This window comes from Danio rerio, chromosome 19 (assembly GCF_049306965.1).
Source record: "Danio rerio strain Tuebingen ecotype United States chromosome 19, GRCz12tu, whole genome shotgun sequence".
NCBI classification, from domain to species: domain Eukaryota; kingdom Metazoa; phylum Chordata; class Actinopteri; order Cypriniformes; family Danionidae; genus Danio; species Danio rerio.
The window spans coordinates 20,813,489-20,837,595 of record NC_133194.1 but is presented as its reverse complement, the minus strand read 5'-3'; the positions used below and the strand labels follow the sequence as shown (position 1 = coordinate 20,837,595).

The following is a 24,107-nucleotide window of genomic DNA, read 5'->3' as shown; positions in this document are numbered from 1 at the left end:
TACTTAATATTGAGGAAAAGCCCCAATCAAATTTTGCAGCCCCAATCAGATTTACATTTGATAATCAGACATTTGATTAGGGGGACGTTCTGGGGGCGGGGTTTGCATGACACGCTGCTAGATACTAGCCCGACAGTAGAAACGCGACATGATTTCGGCCTCACTGCTCAGAACCGTAGCAAAACTTATGCGTTTTCAAACTAAAACGCACTAGTGTAAACGGGGCCTTACTCTGTTCTGGAATATATCAACACCACCATAGACAGTGTTACAACCCAGAAACCGATCACTACATACTCAAATCAGAAGCCATGAATGAACAAGGAGGTGCGCCTCCTGCTGAAGGCACGCAACACTGCCTTCAGATCAGGGGATGCACTGGCCTACAGCACTTCCAGGGCTAATCTAAAGAGGGGCATCAAAAAGGCCAAGCACAGGTACAAGCTAAAGCTAGAGGAGCACTTTTCCAACTCTGATCCTCAGCGAATGTTGCAGGGTATCCAGCCTATCACCAACTACAAACCCAGCCAGTCCACACCCACAGCCACAGATGTCTCCATCCTAAACGAGCTAAATGACTTTTATGCCCACTTTGAAATAGACAATAAAGAACCCTACACCAGAATCACTTCCTCAACCGACCACTCACCTATCACACTCACTTCTTCAGAAGTCTACACCGCACTGTGCCGGATCAATGTGCGCAAGGCTGCTGGACCAGACGGTATTCCTGGGCACATCCTCAAAGCATGTGCAAAACAACAGGCTGGGGTATTCACAGACATTTTCAACCTGTCGCTTAACCTAGCAGCTGTGCCAATATGCTTTAAAACCACCTCTATTGTGCCAGTGCCCAAACACTCCAGCTCAACATGCTTGAATGACTACCGCCCTGTAGCACTCACACCCATCATCATGAACTGCTTCGAGCGGTTGGTGCTGGCACATCAAAAAGACTCTCTGCCATCCACACTGGATCCACATCAGTTTGCCTACCGTGGCAGAAGATGCAGTCTCCATAGCACTGAACTCTGTACTCACACACCTGGACAATAAAAACACTTATGCACGAATGCTGTTTGTTGACTTTAGCTCAGCATTCAACGGTGTCATACCATCCAAGTCAAACTTAGATACCTGGATATCGACATGCCTCTCTGCAAGTGGATTATAGACTTTCTGACTAACAGACCTCAGAATGTTAGATCAGGCCACATCTGCTCCGCCACTGTCACACTCAACACTGGTGTACTACAGGGCTGTGTGCTGAGCCCCTTCCTCCAGTCCCTTTTTACTATCGACTGTAGGCCTGTGAACAGATCCAATACCATCATCAAACTTGCAGTTGACACCACACTGATTGGTCTAATCAGCAATAATGATGAGACTGCCTACAAGGAGGAGATACAGCATCTGGCCACTTGTTGCACCGACAATAATCTGCTCCTTAACACAAACCATCTGACCAAGGAGCTCATTGTGGACTTCAGGAAGGGACGAACAGGCTCACACAATCCCATCCACATCAATGGGATGGTCGTTGAGCCTGTCTCATCCTTCAAGTTCCCGGGGAACCACATCTCAAAGGACCTTTCCTGGACCACCAACACCTCCAGCCTGGTCAAGAAGGCTTAGCAGCGCCTATTCTTCTTAAGGCATATTAAGTCATCAGCCGTCTTGGTGAACTTCTATCGCTGCACAATAGAGAGCATCCTGACCAACTGCGTCACAGTCTGGTATGGAAGCTGCTCTGTTGCTGAGCGTAAGGCACTGCAACGGGTGGTGAAAACTGCCCAACGCATCACAGGGATCACACTGCCAGGCATAGAGGACACCCAGAGAAAACACTGTCTGCGCGGAGCACGCAGTATTCTGAAGGACACTTTTCACTCCAGCCTTCCGGCAAGTGCTTCAGGCTCCCCCGGACAAAAAACCAGCAGACTGAGGAACAGCTTTTTCCCCAGAGCTGTCTCCTTCTTAAACTCTGCCCCTCACTGACTCTTTTGCCCCCCCCCCCCCCCCCCCAATACAACCCCCTACTCTCCTCAAACATTACACTGATTTACTTATTTGAACTGTACATACCCACTGCACATAAACATCTGTAATTATGTACACACCCAATGCACATATACATCTGTAACTATGTTTATTTATCTGCACACTTCTGATTATTAATAGCAACCTGCACATATATTCATCTATTGTAAATCTCTATTCATAACTAATACAACCTGTATATAATGTTAATAGTACATCCATCTGTAAATATCACCACAGTTTTTCTATAACTGCACTTTATAACTTATACCTGTATCCTGCACTTGCTGCTATTGCACTGCTGGTTAGACCTAAGCTGCATTTCGTTGGACTGTACTTGTACATGCATAATGACAATAAAGTTGAATCTAATCTAAAATCTAATCTAATAAGTATTTGAGAGCTGTTGCTCTTTCAATCTGTGATCATTCAATTTTGAGAATGGGTGAAGCAGTATTCGTAGAACGACTGTTTAAAAATGATATATTTACTATTGTTTGTATGTAAAACTTAATTCAGTTCTAAAAAAATTTTTAAGAAATTTAATAAGATGCCTGAAGAATTGTTATAGCTTGAGGTAATAAGGATGCCATTGATTAAATAATTGTATCGTCAGCATAACAATGAAAATTTACAGATAATATTCCCTTACCTGCATCATTAATACAAATAAAGAAAATAAGATTTTTTGACTGAAAAAAATCATTAAATAAATCATAAAATAAATCATTTTTAAACCAAGAGAAGGTTTTATTACCAAAGCTTATATTTTTATATAAGCTTATATAAGCATCTGTAATAATAAGCCCACCAAATCCTACCTATATAGCTGCACAATGCAATAATACATTTTTACAAGGTCCCCAAAATTTATACCTCTTTAATGCCGACTAGAAGGTACTAAAAAATAATAAACTAATATTTTAACTTATGATGTTGCATGTCATACACTATATATATATATTTTTAATTTATGCTTTTTTTATTATACAACTTGTTCACCTGTTATTAGTGAATTTTACATTTTTTAGGGGGCGTTGCCACAGGAGATGGTGTTCAATGTCATTCTTTAGCATGGTGATGCACAAGCTGCAAAAATGATTTCTTTTTAATGTTGGTTAGTTGTTTCAAGGAATATCATCAAAGAGCTTATCAATGCAACTCTGAACAGAAAGTTCCCGATTTAAAATAGTCTTCGTTTATTCACCTCCATAATGTTCAAAACCTATATGGCTGTTGTTTGTGTTCTATGCAATAAACAGGCAAGAACTGATTTATTCTGTCTTTATTGATGGCTGTCTCTGTACCTGCGCGTGAACCAGCACAACAGTGTCAACATAAGATACAGGCCATGTATGGTATTAAACCGTGGTATTAAACCATCTATATCTTTCTTTAAAGAATCGCTTAACTCTACTAAGAACCACTAAAACCCCAAACTGGATATAAACAGCATGTTACCAAACAATGTATAACTTTTTAAAAATGTATTAAATAATTTTTTTTATCTATTACTTGAACTGTCCAACTGATGCTAGCCTCAGTCACTAGATTGCATAAGTTAAGTCTCTGTGGTGGCCATGATTGACGACCGCTGCGAATGATGATGAGTGTTTCCATTGGTTACGGTTTGTTGGCCACTGTCAATCTTTGGTCCTGAACTTGCTCTGGCTCACAGTCTATAATATCCGATGTGTTCTTTCCCGCTGATAATTACCATTTCACTGCAGCCGGTTGCGCACTGGCTGATCTCCTTTGATTCTGCCTCTTGATGATTAAACGGACCAAATTGCTCGGCCCTCCGCAAATCCACATTGCTGCGCCTGTACAATGTGCCGTCCACATCAATGACATAGGATTACAGATTCACCTTTCCGTAACATTGGCCTCTCGGCCACTGGACTGTGCTAAACCTTCGAAAAGGGTTTAAACTGATTAAACATGAAAACAATCATTTTGGTCTTGAAGAAAACCAAATAACTAACTTTTTTAATAACTAACTTTTATGAGATAATATTGGTACATCTAATACAATTGTTAAAACTTTTATGGAAAAGAAATATCAAAATTAAAGACTTGATTAACACTTTGGCTATAAGGTCAGAGGTTGACATTTGCAACTAAACTGGTTTCAGATCTGTCAGGATGGTAAAGCAGCTCATTGGTGGGGTGAAAGTAGCTTTTCCCCCTCACACTTCTGTTTGTCAGTTATTTTTTATCTGGAGGTCTGGAGTTAAAATAGCGTATTTTGAGCATATCAAAGACAAAGCTGATACAAAATGGAGAAAATCTTTAACAGTTTCTGCTGAACTTTCTCCTTGCTTTTTTACAAAGGTCCTCTGCCTTAATAGTCTAATTTGCAGTGGAGGCTATTACATCGTGCATTGCCCATCAATTCTCATACCCAGATGTTAAATTAGTGAGCATTTTCTGTTCTTTCCCAGAATCTCTTTATTATGTTTTTAGATTGGATCCATTATTTACTTGGTTAAAAGTTGTACTAATCAACTTAGGTTTTGTTTTCACCAAAACATTCTTTTTCTTTGGGTGCAAGTGACACATGATATAGTAACAGAAGTGTACTGTAGCGAACTTCATATTTGGACTAGCTAAATTGGCCATTTAAAAGTCATGTAGACTGCTGTTGGAGGTTAAGATGTAAGTATTCTTCAGCTTTTCTTAGCCTTAGTGGAATCCAGAGTAAGAATGGAGAATAAAAAAGGTTTTTAGAGATGCTTTTAAGGTGTTTTGGGGTGAATTTAAAACAACAAAGATTTATTTTAGTTCTTTAGAAATTTTTGGAAGAGAATTTGGAAAAGCACAAATTAAGCAATTTTGTATACAGTTAACTCAAAACGTCACCAAAGAGATCAGTTTGGTTATGAATGCTTTGGAGTCCAATATTTTAAAACTTCAGGAGTTTTAAGCTGAATCAACTGGTGTTTAAAGTTATTATGATTTGTTAGTCAACAAGAAGACGCAGTTGGCTGATTTGCTGGATTTTAAAACACAGGGAGCTCTGGTCAGATCATGTTTTTTTTTAGAATATAAACTAAATGGATGCTCCATCCAGATTTTTTTTTTAACTTGGAAAAGAAGAATTTCCAGAGCAGAACCATTTATGCTTTGTACTGTGACTCAAGAAGGTGATTGACAAAACCAGCTGAAATTCATAGGAAAGCAGTTTTTTTTTTTTTTGTCAAAATTTGTACAAAAATAAACTCGGAGCAGGTTATGAGGTTTAAAGATTGACTTTTTCGTTTGTTTGCCTCAGGTGTTGAAGAAGGCTAACAAAGAAATCTCACATGAAGAGCTGCATAAAGCCCTCCAAGCAATAGAGTCTGGAAAGGGTCCAGTGATCAATGGTCTGCCAATTGACTGGTATAAGACCTTTTGGGCTGAACTAAAAGAAGAACTACTGGAGGTTTTGAATGAAAGTCTGACTGCCTTTGAGCTACTGTAGAGCAGTTTTAACCCTTCTGCCTAAAAAAGATAACCCGATGGACATCAAGTGCTGGAGACCTGTGTCTCTGCTCTGCAGAACTGCTCTCCAAAGTGTTGGCAAATCGGTTGGGAGGGGTGATGAGTTCTGTCATCTATCTTGACCAGACCTACTGTGTGCCTGGTAGATCGATTTCGTATAATGTTTTACTTGTGCATGACAGGTTTGAGGTCTCTCCAAGGTTCTAAATTTAGCTTTTGGTTGGATAGAGCATAATTATCTTTGGACAGTTCTAGGATATTTTGTTTTTTAATTTTTAAATTTTTGTTTATTAATTATATCAAAACTCTTTATGTTGAGAGTATTTTAAAAAAGTAATGGTGGTTTGTGTGTTTGTAAAGTCTGTAGAGGTATTAGACAAGGGTATTTATTGTCTGGCAGAATCTCAGATTATGAATATTAATTATCAACAATTACAAGTTATTATTAATCATTAATATTCTGAATTAACTTAATTGTTAATGTGACTAAATAAATGTAACAACACCTTGCCCACTCGTCTGAGCGGATTTTGTAAGGATCTATTCATTTAGACAGGGAATTATAATTACTAAAAGTAAAGTAGATTAATAGTTTAAAAGTTTTGGTAAACTTGTTTTAGTAAAGCTTTGTAGCACTTCGGCTCGATCATTTAAGTGACTTTTTCTGTTAGACAAACAATACAATCCACTTGATTATAATGGGATTTATTGACTAGTCTGACATATAACAAACAAACGTACAACAAAAACATGGAAAAGAAAGCGATCGAGGAAATAAAGAGTTTAGATAAAAGAATGGCAAATCTACCTCAGATCCACACACTATTTAGGATCACCAAGATCATCAGGGACACACAGCTTAACGCATAACCAAAATACCTGGATACCCTGAAATACCTGATGATATTACAGACCACTACCTCTTACTATATAAGCTGTTTACCTGAAATTAGCAAACCCACTTCAATATTTTGCCCTAGTAGAACTTATTTTGTTGCTCTTATGTGCTGAAATAATTAACACTTTCCTTTACTTAAGATATAATATGCAACATCCTTAAATAAAGGGGAATCACATATTGTGTGTCATATATAAATAAAAATTAATGTTTCGGGTCTCTCCGGAGCATTTGGGCTGAACGTTTGACTGCGTCTATCTCAATGAGGATGTTATAAAATACATTTTCTACCGAGTTATTAACGCAGAATTTCTGTGGTGTTGTATTATGGATGGTGCGCTCCTTGCGCTGGCGAGACCACTCGATTTCGATCCCAACAGTTGGTCGGCGAGTAAATGAATATCATAAATAAGAACACACAGGCATATGCGTATAGACATAAAATGTACTGCTGTACAGTAACGGGTCATTTGTTTTTTCAGTTGTCTTCAGTTTAATGGTTTCGTGACAATGCGATGGTGTGCTTTATCGGCCTGTTTCCCGCTGAAGTAGGCGGTTGTGTGACATTTGATTAGGGGGACGTTCTGGGGGCGGGGTTTGCATGACACGCTGCTAGATACTAGCCCGACAGTAGAAACGCGACATGATTTCGGCCTCACTGCTCAACCTCCCAAGTGATTAGTCCAGCCCAGCCCAATAAAAGCCCTGGCTCGCACTGGCCCGACAGTGGAAATGCGGCTATTAAGTTCGCAGATGACACTACAGTTATTGGCCTCATTCAGAACAGTGACGAGTCTGCATACAGACAGGAAGTGGAGCAGCTGGCTTTATGGTGCAGATAAAACAACCTGGAGCTGAACACGCTCAAAACAGTGGAGATGATAGTGGACTTTAGGAGAAACCTCCCTGCACTCCCCCCACTCACCATCATAAACAGTACTGTGGCTCGAGTAGAGTCATTCAGGTTTCTGGGCACCGAAGTGGGACATTCACATAGACTCTATTGTTGAAAAAGCCCAGCAGAGACTGTACTTCCTTCGTCAGCTGAGGAAGTTTAACCTGCCACAGGAGCTGCTCGTACAGTTCCACTCAGCTGTCATCCAATCCATCCTCTGCACTTCAAACACCGTATGGTTTGGCTCAGCTGCCAAAACCGACCTCCGTAGACTACAGCGAATAGTCCGGACTGCTAAACGAATCACTGGCACTACCCTTCCTACACTTCAAGAACTGTACTCTTCCAGAGTGAGTAAAAGGGTTCGCAAAATCACTCTGGACGCCTCGCACCTACCTGTTCGAACTGGTACTGTCTGGTTGGCGCTTCAGAGCACCACGCAGAAAAACAGCCAGACACAGGAAAAGTTTCTTTCATCAGGCCATCTACCTTATGAACAGTTAAACATCCCTCAACTGTGCAATAATTATGTGCAATACTTTCTCATCCGCACTTGTACAAAGCACCTTATGTCAATACACAATGCAACACTTTCTACATTCGCATTTGTACACAACACCTTATAACCTGTATATTTATAACAAATTTGTACATACCATTCAACATCCAGATTTCTTGACTAACTGCATCTCTGTTTAATGTTTATCGTCTTTTTTTTTCATATTTATTTTGTGTTGTCACTTGTCACTTTATGTACATTGGAAGCTTCTGTAGTCAAAACAAATTCCTTGTGTGTGTAAATGAATAAGTATCTTGTAAAAAAGTGTAAAAATGTTGTGTCAAAGCTTTTAGTGAGAAATGACTTGATGGTAAAAAAGACCCACCATAGAGTAATGTCTTACATTTAAATGAAAATTCAAAGCCTGAGTGGGGAGTACATTGTAAGTCACCTTTAAATAAAAAAGAAGATTTGCAATAGAGAGTTTTGCATAGAATTATAGCTGTCAATGCTTTCATTTCAGTAATAATTCGAGAAGTCAATCAAAAATGTCCTTTTTGTTTGCAAAGGGAAACAGTGTTCCATGCCTTTATGTATTGCAGTAGGTTAAAGCCTTTTTTACAAGAGGTATTTTAATGGTTCGATGAAATTTTTTCAATGGAGAATTCCATTTGTGGTTTTAAATATTATTGTAAAGGTTCATATGAATGTCAGTTGCTTAATTTTTATTGGGTGAAGCAAAGATGGCAGTTTATATTAGCAGGAAACGGAAAATTGAGGAGAACTCTGATATTCATGTAATAACGCTTTATTCAAATATGATAAGGTCAAGAATTCTAGTTGATTTTCGTAATTATAAAGCAACAAATAACTTTTTTTTTTAAACAGAGATGGTGTGTTAAAAAAGGCTCTTTGTAGTGTATTTGACGATGTTTTATTTACTAACAATCTTTTCATGTGAAGTTGCTGTTATTAAAAAATGTGATCATGATTTTAAAAAAGTTATTAAATGGCCTCTCTCTTTCTCTCTCTCTCTCTCTCTCTCTCTCTGATTACATGGACTTTGTAAATAGATGTATATTTGTTTGTACAAAACCATAATTTTTTATTAAATGTTTGTACCCACATTTTATCATCTGCTTTACTCACAAAGAACATGCTAAATTTGCTACAGGCTGTACTAACTTTTAATAGGAACGGGAAATGAGACTTTGATTGGTTTATTCTCAAAACACACCTCATTAAGAGAATGAGCTCAACCCTGTTGGACCATGCGCTATGGCAAAGAGCGTGTTTTCCCATCTTTAAAATAGTAAAAGGGGATTCGGATATGCCCTTAATGCTTTTGTGTCCTGCACTTTGGACTTTGCACCTAGAAGGTTAAAATAGAGCCCCTTGTCTTTAAAAGATATCAAGATATTTTAAAAATGCTAATATCTTTAAAATGATTTTGCCAGGTTGTCATGAGACTGGACTTTCATGGATCATGCCAAGAACATTGATACCAATTATCAATTAATTGACCAAAACTTCTGTACTCCATATTAAATTAGGTTGAAAACCTATATTTTTGAACTCTTGACCTTTCTGGCCTTTGATGTCTTCACATTTTCAGACCATGCTGACAAAAAAGTCTGTGTCGAAGTAAAATGCTGTTGTTTACAGCACTAAAAAAATATGCTGGCACAATGCCAAACTGCACCCGAGGCTGTATCTCTGCAATAATTAAACATACAGTTGGGGAAATAAGTATTGAACATGTCATATCATTAATAATATTTCTAAAGAAGCTGTTGACATGGAATTGAACCAGGTTTTGGTAAAAAAAAAAAAAAAATCAAACAGGAAAAAAAGCTGAAAAATGACTTGTGTGTAATAACAATGGAATGACAAAGGAATGACATTTGGTGAAGGCAGGTTAAAGTTGCCTCTCCTATGAAGAAGGAAGTTACATGCATTGCTCAGGTGTGTTTTTTTTTTTACAACAACAGAGTTTAAAAACTTGGACGTTCTGTAGGTCTCGTCTATCAAATCTGACTTTTGTTTTCAAGTCAGTTTTTTTTTATTCAGGTGATTGGCTGGTCATTTTATGATTTTATTGCATAGCTTATTTTGTAAACTAATTAGTTTTCTTTTCTTTGCATATAGGGATTTATTTGATTGTTTGCAACATCCCGTGAAAATTCCAAGTCAACAGCACCTTTAAAAATATGTTTTCTGAGAAAAATGTGTTAAATAATTATTTCCCCCAATGAATGTGCATTATCACCTCAGACCGATCACATTACATAAACTTTGTTACAGTCCCACCTATTGGTCAGGAGTTATAATCTATTTATTAATCATTATTAAAGGTGCAGTAAGAGACCTGGTATAACGCAAAATTTAGCATAATAGCATAAAAAATCAACTAAAAAAACTTTCTGAAAAAACTGTTACATATCCAGCACATTTCAGTTGTGTAGCAAGCAAAACTTGTCACAATATGCAATATTTCATGCATTCGATGATTGCTGGTCTCTGCTGACGTCTCTGTGAAGACTTATACTTTGTCCAATGTAAGTGACTAAGCATAGTTCTGGGCCGGTGGGGTGCAAGAATTATACATTATACTGATGGTTTCCCCAAACCTCAAACTTTGCAACAAAGCCATACTCAAAGTAGCGTGGTAAATATAGCAACTGTGTCATAGGTTTTTATTGTTCAAAAATGAAAGAATGTACAAATATAAAACCAACTTTACCTCAGTAACGCAGCTAGGCAGAATATCACTATTTATTTATGTTTTGTGATTCAACTTATTAAAAATCTAAAAAAATCTTTTGACATTACACTTATGTTACCAAGACAACGACTGCCACTAACTTTTCCTGCTCTTCAAAGCTCTTGTGTTTAAATGCTTTTCATCTCGTTTTATGCTTGAACAACTAAACAAATGCTTAGGTCTATTTAACTGACTATACTTTGTTTAAATTACATTATCAATGCTATAAGATACCTTATGAAATTGAAAATAGCAAAAATAAATCCCCACCCCTTCTTAATATTTAGGTTCAGTTGGAAATACATCATCAAACTGAAATAAGGATAAGGACTTTCCACTTACACCTTTCCACACTGAAAAGAAATATTTAAAAAAAAAATTAAATAAACAAAAATAGGTAAAGTGAATTACTTACCGTCGTTGGCACCATGTGCAAGATGTGGTGGCACAGTGATCTCTCTCCTCTCTAATACACACATGCCATGCAAACCTTCATCCAGGCCAGATATCAGCTTTCCTTGACCTAATATGACACGTGGTGGTTCTGGGTAGTCATCTCTGCAGATAATACATTAACAATGATTAACAACAATTCTTGAATAATATTAATAATTGTAATAACATTAAAATTACACAGTAAATCCCAAATACAGGTTGCCTACTCAACTAAAAATATATGTCTCATTTTTTCTATTTCTTTCTTGTCTAGAATATAAACCTCAGCCTGGGTGATTAATACTGGTTTAGGTTAAATAATTTCCCCTTTTCAAGAAATCACAAATGCTATCATGATTATTTTAGAAGCACAATTAATCCATGGTTGACTTTCTTTAAAAATGAAAGGACAGGGCTAAGTCAAACTTAACAGTATTTTATTTACAGGTTTCATATGGCCATGAAATGAAGGTAGAGCGGATCAATGGTGAGTGGCAAACTATTTAAAATACTTCAGATCTGGCTTTTCTTGTAATAAACAGTTCTTGTACTTGTAGACACAGGAGACAGGTGAAGTTCAATTTGAGCTTTATTGTCATTCTACTACATGTTAGGACATACAGTTAAATTAAATGTCTCAAAGGATCATGATGTTACAAACAAAAAAGACATAAATATAAACATACAAAAATACAACATACACTGTTAACCCTTGCCGTGCTTGACACGAGTGGTTGAGTGTTTGTTGTTTTCTTCCTTTTTTTCTCTGTTCTTTGCTCTTGGCTAGCTTTAAAACTGAGTAGTTGGGCCGGGTGCTACCCCTTTCTTTTTGGGAAGCATAACGACCCCAAGTTTGCAAAGTTTGGCACCATGCAATCAAAGCGTTGAAGAATGTTGAATGGCTGTTGGGGAGGTGGTAAGACATAAGTCAATTTAATCTGCTTCTAGAATGAATAACGCCATGATAATTTTCCTAAACATCATAAAAATGGGAATGAAATTGTAGAAATGGGAAAAGTGATTGGCGGGGAGTTTGTCTGTTTTGCCTCTCTCATTACCATCAAAGAGAGTTTATTAATCGAATGTACCTCCCTATTTTAGTGATGAAATCCTTGTAAATGCACTGTCAATGTACAGAAAATTGGTTTCTCCAATTAAAAAGATTTTGATAAACTGTTACTCTCCGATGCTCAAACAAATCATTTCAGGCATTTTGCATAAATGATTATTAATGACGACCCTGAATTGGACTTATCGCCCAGCTTTCGCATTGATGGATTTGAATACATTGTTTTGTGAATACAAGTGTTTTGGATGTGGGAAAACTGGATATTTAATTCGGAATTGTTCTAAGAAACAAAATTAAAATGACAGTATAGAGGAAAGGGATGCAAATTCTTATGGAAAAAAAATTATAACAGTGAAGTTGCTGCTTTGAATTCAGTAGAACAGGTGTGGTTCCGGGTTTTGAATTACAAAAATTTACCAGAAATTTAAATTTAAGGAAAATAACTTCTGTAATTTAATGTCCGTTATTTTAAGTTAAATTTCTGTAATTTAATGGCTGTTATTTTAAGTATTTTTTTCCAGCATCTCAGCTGCTGGAAATAAACCGTAAATTTACGAATTTTTTACAGTGTACTGAAAGACAACAATAACTTAGAGCCACCATTATCTAAAAGGGCTGGGGATTTAAAGTGGAGAATCCCTTATAATATCATAGCTGTAAAATCTTTCATTTCTGTAATTCACCCAGAAGTGAGTTTTGGATGCCCTTTCTGTTTTAAAAAGGAGATAATATTTCAGGCCTTTAAACTTGATGTGTATTTTTTATGTAAATTAGGCTGCAAATCTTTTTTAAGATGTTGGAAAGTTTTTTTTATATATATTAAAGGGCACATCTGGTAAAAAATCTACTTTTCAAGCTGTTTGGACAGGCATGTGTAGGTATAGTGTATAGATTGTCATAGTGGGTTGATATACATAAACACACCCAGTCCTTTTTTCCCCAATTTAACAAGATAAAAATGGTGGACCAATTGAAGCTGTTTTCAGACCAATCTCAACTTGACGAAGGAGTGCGGTCCCCCCACCCACCGAATTGATTGACAGCTGCATATTGTCATGTCCCGGTAGTCACGTGTATAATAAAAATCAACATGACAGGACGTGCGCAAAGCAACCGGGAATAAAAGGTCTGTTCAATTTGCTAGGATCATCAATCATCATTAAATGTGATCAAGGGTTAATTTTATTAGTTTAAAATGTTTTAAAACAGTGCATGTGTGTAAGGAATTACAGCGATTTACTTCAGCTTTACTTCATCAGCACAGTCAGAACAATTATGAAAGAAGACCCTTCAATCCCGGTTTAAGGACATTAAATAAGGTTTATTTTGTACATTAACATAACAAATATTCATACAGCAGTGGATATTAACCTGTATCCTATCACATTTGTGTTAAAAAAGAGTGCATAGCTAAACGCGTGTGATGTCTTTGTGTGTGTGTGTGTGTGTGTGTGTGTGTCTGCGCTGTGTATGTGTGTGTATATCTGTGTGTACGTGAACTTTGTAACGACATTGTGTGTGACTCATCGTAGCAACTCTGCAACAAATACTGATTAGTAAAGTTCTTACTGTAGTATTTCTCACAAACGCTAGGTATAATAAAATATCTAATGGGTGTTTTGAGCTAAAACTTTACAGACACATTCTGGAGACGCAAAAGACTCATCTTAAATAAAAAAAGGGGTAACCTAGATGCCCTTTAATGAGGCTTTTACTACAAAACTATTAATTCTAGGTTCAAAGTATACCAAAAAAAAGGAATGTTTGTCAATTGCTTAATTTTATGCTTGAACAAGCAAAAATTGCAATTTATATAAGTTGAAAAAATAGAATTAAGCAAAAGCCTTGCCAAAGTGTTTCAGAAGTTGTTTTTTTATGTTGGTCAAATCAAGAGTGTGGATTGATTTTAAGTTTTATAAATTTGTGGAAGACTTAACAACTTTTGAAATTACTTGGCACAATAATGGAGTTTTGTGCTCTGTTTCGGAATGTGATTTATTTTAAATTGGAGCAGTTTTGTCACAGAGGCACGGAAAACAAGGTAAACTGCACCCATGTGCATTCTACTCCAGAAAGTTAACGTTGTAACGGGTAACAAGGAATTACTGTCTATGAAGGAGGCAATTGCTGAATGGAGACATTGGCTAGAGGGAGCCATACATCCATTGGCCTACTTCCCCCTACAGTGGTCATTGCTCCTGTCTTATGGGACATCATGGAGGAAATCCAACATGAGCAACAAAACGAAGCTCCACCCCCACAATGTCCATCCAACAAGAGCTACGTACCAACAATTTTATGCCAGAGAGTTATCCAATGTGTCCATAGATCCATCTGTGCAGGTCATCCAGGTATATGACAAACTGTCCACCAACTACAAAACTCTTTCTGAGGACATTGTGAGTGATCGGGGCACACCTCGGGTTCAGGATCGGGATCGGGATTTATCTCGCAAGTATGGAGGGCCAGCAGCTGGTAATCAATGTGAGCCTCACGTCTGGGTATCACCTGCAAGCTAATGGCCAAGTCGAACATCTCAACCAAAAAATAGGCCCTAAAGGGTAAATGTGTTGCTGGACACGAGACGAAGAGGGGGTCAGCTCCAATTTCTGGTGGACTGGGAAGGATAAGGATGAGAGGAAAGATCATGGGTATCTGCCAAGGACATTCTGGATCCTTCTCTCAAAGGAGTTTAATCGAGCCAGACCTGACCGACCAGAGGTTCTGTAATGCCACGCCAGCAGAGGGAGCCCTCACCCTACTACTGACTCAGCTCCGCTCCCTCTGCACTCACTTCCTGTTTGTGCTGTATTTCAGTGAGAGCTCAGGCCATGCTTCCTTGCAAAGTATTGCCAGTTTACCTGCCTTGTCAAGCGTTGTTCCAAGTGACTTTTATGACTGCTATCCTGTTTCATGACTGCTATCTTGTGACTTTCATGACTGCTATCCTGTGTGACTTTCATGACTGCAATCCTACACTGTAAAAAATAAAATCTCAATTTGTTCAGCACACTGTACTTTTTCTGTCATATATACTAAGAATTGTGAATAACTACTGATCTACATAAAAATATATGTTATGTCAATAATATTCGCTAAAATGTTATGTCTACATGTTTACCAGAGTTTTGACCATTCGTTTCACTTTTCATCTCCATTTTGTCTTGGTGCCATGTCGGACTTCACAGATATTTTCGACTCTATGAAGAACTAAACATTAACTTGTTCCTGTAGGTGAGTAACCACACTTATTAACACTAATTCTATGCATGCAATGAATTTTACTATATTCCCAACCTGACGGTTTGTTTTTAGCGACGAGAATTATTGCATATGCTTAAGTTTCAAATGCAGTCAGTAATTAATGTGGCCTATAGTTTCAGCTAAGTCCAAACTCTTAAATCTTTCCGTGTATTTATGACATGAATGGCGGAATTAGGCAGAGTCAATCGCTCAGGGAGGCATGGAGACCCTGCGCGACATCCTTCCCGCCCACGCCCGCACCTTCGAGAGGGCGGAGGACCGTGAGGTCGGCACAGTCGTTTGCCTAACGCCAGTTAAGCTTGTGCCGCTCCTTAAGACATTACTTGGGAAGAAAACGGAAACTGCTTTTCTGTGCCGTTTAAGTTTAAAATGTTTCATGTTAACACTAAAATGACATCTTTATAATTAACTGTTAATCACTGATAAAAGATGGCTAACTTGGGACCATAGTATTAACACATTTTTGTTAGGGAATTCAGAGGTTTTGTTTGTTTTTAGGTGAAACGTTTTCATTTCTCTAGCGAGTTTTCACATTTTTTTCATTTTACGTGCTTCTCTCTGTGTGTGCACCGCCTAGTGATGGGTCGTTCTTGAACGATTCGTTCATTTTGAACGAATCTTTTGTATGACTCGAGAACGACGAGTCCTCTATGGGAGTGATTTGTTCACTCGCGCATGCGCACATTTGTGCAGGTGGAGGAAAAGATTAGTTCATTTATCGAGTCCTCTATCGGGTTTAAGTCATTCGTTAATCACTTTAAAGACATTAGGCAATGAAATGCAATCAGAGCCGGAAATTTTTTTAAATCATCTTTCGAGTCCTCGGCGTTGAGTCATCTCTCTTTACATGCTGTCACGTGATGAACGAACGAGTCAAAAACCAGATGACTCGAAAGGTGAACTTATGGCTCCTTTCGGTTCAGACTTTGCTTTGGTTAAGCTTATATGGGTCTGTCTGTGTGACGTAGACGAACCCCTCAAATTTGAAGACCTGACAGAAGAGCTGAGCTCACATAATCATAGACAAAAGACTAGGTAAACAAACGATTATTTTCTTTTTCTTATAGCATTCAAGTTATGACTGGGCTAGTTGTGGATGCGTTTGAAATAACTTGTATCATTTTAATAATATTTTGGCAAATTGATGGAAATGACTTGAAAAAAAGATTTATTCATCTCAACGAACGAGACTCAAAGGTCCAAATGAGTAATATGATCTGAACTTCCCATCACTAAGAGCGAGTGAGACCGTAAGTTGTAACGTTACTTATAAATTTGTGACGCATATATAAAGCACGGACATTCAGATTATATTAGATAAAGTAATATGTAAATGTAGTTTATATATTTTTTTATAAAATATTGCCTAAAACGTTATTTAATCCTATCAAATTAATATAAATAGTTCCTATTAGGTTTAAAATACTCTTAATTTCAAAGCATATATTATTTCTAACTATATTACATTATTTGTGGACTCCTCTGTATACATCAATATCATATATTGATATTAATACCATTGTCTGCTCCCAAACGTGTTTCATGTTAAAATATGGGGGCATAAACTTGAAAAATGTTTAAAACTTTTTAATGTGAAGCTTTTTCAAATATATTTTTGTTAGAATTATAATTTATTTAAAGTTGTGATTTAACAATACAAGGTTATAACTGATTATTTCTGTTTTCAAGATGATCTCCTCAAGACTTCATGAAGTGTAAAAACTGCAAATTCAGCACTTCAAGTGAAGATGTCCTTCTGAAGCACTATCAGCTACATCATCATAGAATTTCCAACTGGCCCTGTCTTTACACGGAGTGTGCTTGTGCTTTTAAAACTGCAGGTGCTTTACGATCCCACTTATCTAAATCACACCACAACACTGATAGAGTCAGTCAAGATCTTTCAACTTTTAATTGTGGACTATGTGAATTTCTTGAGATTTGTACTGAAAAAAGATTTTTTCTTCACCTACAAAATCATCTGAAACGTAAGAAGTTAATGCAGAAGAGACATGGCAGCCATAAGTGAAAAAATGAAACTAACATTTTCCCTTAGAAGAAAAGAAATGGTCCAAGAGCAGCCAATGATTGTAGAGGTTCAGGAGAGGTGGCCTGCACTCTTTTTTCAAAAACAGGTAAAGATAATTTTTTTCTTTCTTATTAGGCTTTAAGTTTACAGAATGCAACATGCTCTGTTTACAGAAAAAATTGATTGCTGTAAATCTGGTTGGTTTGTTTTAAAAATATCTGTGAGGAATTTTTCCGCATTACCAACAAAGACCTACTAGGAGTCTCCATGGCAGCCACTGACAAGTACACACCAAAGCTTCTGAAATTATACAGAGCCAGAAAAGGAGCGTTTGGACATGAAATGGAAGAGCTCCTGGAAAGACTTGATGAAAGGGCAAGTTAATAATTTTCATTATTTACATGTTTTTGATCTATTTAGTTGATGATATTTCAGTTTTCATTCTGTGACTTTTTGGTTGTCCCTTTTTAATGTTTTTGCAGACAACAGAAATTGTTAATCACAGAAGGACTGCTGCTTAGGAGGGCCTGCCTTTTTTTCTTCGAGAGAAACAAACTAAACTTTTCAAGAAATGTAAAGTAGGTATCAAACACTTTAAATGGTTTAAAGCATGAGTGTCCAAACTTGCTTCTGTATTGCTGGTGTCTTGAAAAGTTAAGTGCCAATCTATTTGGAGCTTTCATGAAAACTTTTGATTAGCTAAGTTAAAATGTTTAATTTAGGTATCATTAACAGAAATTTCAAATCTTCTGACTTAAGGTATAAGGAGTAAATTTACGTATAAATGTGTCTTGTAAATTTCATGATTCACAAGTATCTTGTTATTTTTAAAAGATTGATATCTGGTTCTATATTAGTACCAATTTAGACCTGCTCACTGATTTATGCAGGTAGTTAAGGGAAAGAACATGTAAAAGAGATGCAAGAGAAACTGTTGCCTTGTCTGTTATTACATAAAATTAGAGTTGTGCCGAGAGTCTGAGACGTTATTCTTGTCAACCAAAATGGCAGCTGTTGTATTCAGAGTACAACATATCAGCATTTATTTATTTATTTATTTATGACAGTATTTTAAAATAAATAACTTAAAATATTTAAAGTCCAATTACTGCATTAATGTTGCAAATGAATCCTGATGATTTATGCGTTTGTAGATCTGGGCTCCTTGTTATTTACATGTTGTCAGTTTAATTGTTACATTCACTTTTGCTTAATGATTTGAATTATAACACTATGTCTTCCTACAGACAAACTACACATTACATAGCATTTTTATGATCATAACTATTTGATGTAACTGGTCATTTTGCTTAACTGCAATTAAGTTTGCATGGTCATTGTATTATGGTGGTTTGTTATTTTTACAGAATGTTCATATTTCTGAAAGATAACGGTATATATTTTTAACTGAATAAATAACTTTATTACAATTATTTAAATGTGTGTGTTGTTATAGCCCTATAATAAACAAGTACTTGCTAAATTTTTTAAATCTCTATAATCACCATTAATCAAAATATTTATTTGACAATTAATCGTCACCTAAATTTCATAAGCATGACAGCCCTACTTGCAATATAATATCTTGCTTGTTTGTAGATAAAGTACTATAATGACTTTCTATGCTCAAATATTCTTATTGTGTTTTCACAGGAAACTGAAGATGGAACAAAGGGCATATCAGTTGGCATTCTCTATCTATGTTACGGAAGATGACTCCCGGGCAGCATCACCAGTGATCCAGAACATTGCTGTTGTACTGGAAGAGGTTGTTGTTTTGGAAGACATTCCAGATACCTCAAGTGCTGTAGCATACCTCTTTGGCCTTCTTTATGCACTCAACTTTTCCTATCCCAATGAACTCCGGTACACTTTTGACACAATTCAGAATGTTTTCATGGAGCTTGGGACTGGATGTACGCAACGTGTGCTTTCTCTTAAAAACAAGATGTTAAACTAATACTGTAAACAGTGTTGTGTCAATGGTCTGATGTTACAAAGACCTAATGTACAATTTGAGTACTAAATCTGATTCATGAGAGCCACTGTTTAGGCACTGTGTTCAGTTAAATGGGTAACACTTCATAATAACTACACACTATGAATCATTTATTAAGCATTAGCAAATAGTTAGTTCATTATTTGTTAAGTATTAACTCTAATAGGCATTAATAAGCACTTTATAAATACAGCCACAGCTGGCTATATTCTTAAATTGTAATTAATTGCATTTTCATACTTTGTTAATGATTCTTTTTTTCATTACATAAGTATTGCATTATTTACAAACCAGTTATTTAAGAATAGGTGGTGTTTTTTTCCAGATCATTCAGAATGTGAAAATACATTATTAATAAACTATTCAAATAACGCTCATATATCTTATTATTCAGGCATATACTATTAGTTTATTTATATATTAATACATGCTTTATTAACTTGACTTTATCCAGTTTTGTGACCTAAAGTGAGGACTATTTTTGCTTTATAAATCCCCTATAAATGACTATTAAAGGCTCAGTTATATTCCGAACAGGGAAAAAGAGCATGAACTATTTCATTCATTTCTATTTATTTAATGATACACAAATCAAACTATCAAATGAAAAAAAAAAATCTTTGCAACCTTATCTAAAATGAAGTTACTGTACAGTTTAAACTTTGCTAAATAACACTGAAATGTTATATCATAATATATTGTTTTATCCAATTTTATTCAATTGTATTTATTGCTAATTGTATTTTGACATTTCTGTTATTCGGCGATGTTTAAAGTTTACAGTAATTTTATTTTTTTAGATTAGATTGCAAACATTTATTGTTCATTTGATACTCAGCTTTTAATTGTCATTTATACGAGATTTATAAAGCAAAAATAGTCTCACTTTAGATTAGGTCACAAAAATGGATGAAGCTGGGTTAATAAAGCATTTATTAACATACATAGTAACCATTACTATATGCCTGAATAATAAGATGTATAAATGTTAATTTGAATAGTTCCATTAATAATTTACTAACTCATGCTGAATGATCTTAAAAACCACCAGCTACACTTAAATACAAATGGTTTGTAAATAATGCAATACTGAATTCAGTAGGAACAATTAGTAAAAAGCAAAGTATGAAATACAATCATTAAGCACATTTTGAGCTAATAACATCTTTTGTAGCTGTATTTATAAAGTGCTTACTAACGTCTAATAATGTAGAGTTAATGCTTAACAGATAATTAATTAACTATTTGTTAATGCTTTGCTAATGAATCGTAGTGTGTAGTTATTATGAAGAATTACCGTTAAAGGTTTTAAAATTAAAAGGTTTACATTTTAATATTTAGATATTGTCAAGACACCCAAGCACTTAACTTTTGTTTTGGTTTAAATGTTTATGGAAACTGGTGTCCAAATCAACCCTTTTGTTTATAATTTGTGCATAAAAGCATTCAAAGCAAATTTAGTTTGTGTTAAATGCAATGTTTAAATTGTTAATTTCTGTGCTGTTATTACAGTTAAAATGTTAAAGCTAGCATATGTGCGTGCAAATTAGCAGAAAAGTCTGTATACTGCAAAGTTTGTAATTTGAAGCACTTTTCATCTTAAAATATTTACAAATGTTTGTGCTATTTCCTGTTGTAAAGCTTGTTTATCTGTTGCTTTCAGTGGAAATAAATTGAAGAAGTAGTAAGTTTGTGTTAGTCATTTGTAAGTAGAATGATTAAAACAGAATGATATGCTAACTAGTACTAATTACATATTTTGCAAATTTGAAAAAAAAAAACAACCACTAAACAGAAAAAAATTAATTGACTCAATTGCAGTAACTGTTGCTTTAGTTGATGTGACAAGAATATCTTTATTAGTATAATGCTATAATCAATATTGCATGAACAAAGAAAATTATGTTAGCTCAACTAAATATTGTTACTAAGAAGAACTAAAAAACAGTTGTTGAGACAACTCAAAGTTCTTACTGCATCAAGTTGCCTTATTTTTTTATGTTTTCTTAACAATTTTTTTTTACAGTGTAGTGTCATCCTGTGGACTGATTGTTGTGAAATTAAACTTCTGCCTGCACTCTTACAACATTGTCTGGATTTGCCCTTGTGTTTGTTGATTGGTTTGGACTGCTTACATGTTATCGACTTTCCGCCTATTTACTCGTTGATGTCTCTGCCTAATCCTTCTTATAAACTTCTGCATATGGATTCTAACACCTCAGCCTCCCCGTTACACCAGCTTACTGTAATTTTACCAAATTACCAATATAGCAATGCTGCCTCACATCCTCAAAGTATATTTTTGGCTGTTAAGTTAAACCATGGTGTGAAACAAAAAAAACATTTATACTTTAACACAAACATAAAATTAAAACAGTGCAAAAATTGAATAGTGAGCACAGGGCCGGCCCTTCCAGTAGCTCCTCCCCTTTAAAACAGAAAAATAGCTGTTTTGTTTTCTCACAGCTTTGCCAGTGAGAGTGATTAAGTTCAAGCACATCAAATGAACAGACAATGAAAAGTGTCTTGAGGGGGGTGGGACATATCAGATTTTTTAGAGCATTTGATTGATCAGAAGATTTGATGAGTAATTAAAATATGAGGTGATGAAAAAAAAATCATTGATCCATTCAAGCGGAAGAGACAAACAAGTTTTACATGTTATATCAGTTTTATTTTTATTTTTTTGTCATTGATTTGTATCACACTAGCTTATAGATATCCTTGAAGTCTAACATACTGCTACAATATCTAAATAACGTTATTTTAATTTCACTGGAACTTTAGGACAATTTTAGATTTTATTCTGCAGAAACAACTGCCTATTGATCACACCTTTTATATGACTACTTGACACAAAACTAAACATTTAGACACAAAACATTAATCTGAGTTGTATTTAGTGTTGACAAAAACAAAAATGGCTAGAAGCAGCCAATAGCAGTCATATTATTATTATTTAGTCAAAATTAAACCAAACAGTCAAGAAATGCGCAATAAAAATACAAACCTTTTTTTAAAAATGGATTTAAATTTTACCACTGCAAAAAATGCTTTTCTTACATGTAGTTTTTTTTTCTATTTTCTTGTACATGTTAGAAAACAGTCAAAATAGCAATTTATTGCTTTCCAGTTTTCTGTAAACTAAAAACACTTATTACAACTTGGCCAACTTATTTGATGTATTTTATGCTTAGCCCTGGTTTATTTTTATTCATGCAAAATCCAGAATTCCCACTAGATTAATATATTTTCTTCAAGAACAGTAACTGATCAGCACAGACTTCTCTGAGCGCTTATGATGTCTCCAGCAGTGGAGAACATTAGTTATTTACTCATAAATTTAAAAAGAGCATAATTTTAAAGTTTTTTTAATTTCTCTAATATTTTTAGCCAAAATCTAGAAAACTTTCCAAAGGTCAAATAAATGCAAGGCCCTTCAAATTACATGTTCATGTCCTATTGATATCTATATAGACCTTTTTCTTAGAACGCACAATTACGCTTTTTTTTTGCGTGTATGAGGAAGGAGAATGCTATGAACTTCCGGTCGACAGCTGATGTGTTTAAACAGTCACATGGACAGCTTTGAAATGATAGTTTTAATATATTTTACCTGCTTTTATCATCTTTGAACTAATACTGTTGTCGATCAGCACCACCTCCTGGACTGATTATTTAAAAAATGCAATCTAATGGGATGGAAAACAGCTGCTGTGAGGCATTTTTTCCTTGTTATCAGACGGCATCTACTGCGGTTTAAATGAAGCCTCGTCATCGATAAAGTCAACAGTTTCTCTTTCTTTTAAATATATAACCAGCACAAACAAATGTTGTTCACCAAAATGTTTGACACACACATAGCCTGTGCTGTCCCACTGACACATCGTTTTTATTAACTGTGACAAAGTGAACATATAGGCTAGTGTCATTTTGAAATGACAGAAAAACACAAGCCGTGGTAAATACAACAAGCTAAATGAAACATAAACAGCTCGTGATTAGAATGAACATCAGAGTATCAACAACAGACCTTTATTGGATATGTATATTGGTTGTAAATTGCATGACTTACATACCTGTTAATCTGGTTTGCTCTATAATGCAGTGAAGTATTGCGTGCGCGCGCGTGTGTGTGTGTGTGTGTGTGTGTGTGTGTGTTGAAGAGCCGCTGAGCTAACAGCTGACAGGCCAGGGAAACACACACTCAACTGTATTTCTGAAGAAGGACACGTGATCTAGGAGAACGTTTTTCTCTCGTGCTTGAACCACATCTGACAGATAATAATGGGTCTGTGAGGGAGAACTGTGATGTCTTTAGTTTGTCCAGATTATTGTTTTTCCTCTAAAATAGAGACTAAGCGGAAGGAAAATGAATGAATTGATGCATGAATGAAATGATTGGCGTTTTAATACCTGTGCTGATGCGGCTTGCACGCGACAAAAGCAAATGAGTGGCCGCGCGCTCCGGTGGCCGGTCAGAGCCAGCGCCGCACGTCAAACTGGTTAAGAGATGGTGAACGGCTGCCAATATATTATGGGAATTCTTCTGAAGTTTCAGATCATATCTGGGCTTGTGCATAATTATGAATGTGAAAAGTGAAAGACGTGACATTATTCTTGGCCATAATGGCAAAGCATGAGAATACAAGAGTGTTTCCATTATTATATTAATCATGACATATTCCATGCCTGGGCCTATGAATAACACCTCACTGTTTACTGTTTCCGA

At 35.8% G+C, this 24,107-nt stretch overlaps 1 protein-coding gene and 1 long non-coding RNA gene across 16 annotated transcripts in view; one reads left to right on the top strand and one right to left on the bottom strand.

Annotated features, from left to right (window-relative positions):
- Positions 1-24,107, bottom strand: part of fkbp10a (FKBP prolyl isomerase 10a) — a 131,863-nt gene that overhangs the window by 39,794 nt on the left and 67,962 nt on the right. For all 15 annotated transcript variants that reach the window (XR_012395001.1, XR_012395002.1, XR_012395003.1 and 12 more), the window contains one exon: positions 10,995-11,137. Coding sequence is in view for 9 of the 15 variants with exons in the window: in XM_073931624.1 (XP_073787725.1) it covers positions 10,995-11,137 (143 nt within the window). In the remaining 6 variants the exon portion in view is untranslated. The remainder of the gene's footprint in view (positions 1-10,994; positions 11,138-24,107) is intronic.
- Positions 17,620-21,457, top strand: LOC141379058 (uncharacterized). The gene is made up of 3 exons (XR_012395010.1): positions 17,620-17,751; positions 17,859-17,954; positions 19,030-21,457. It is a non-coding gene; the product is annotated as an uncharacterized lncRNA (long non-coding RNA).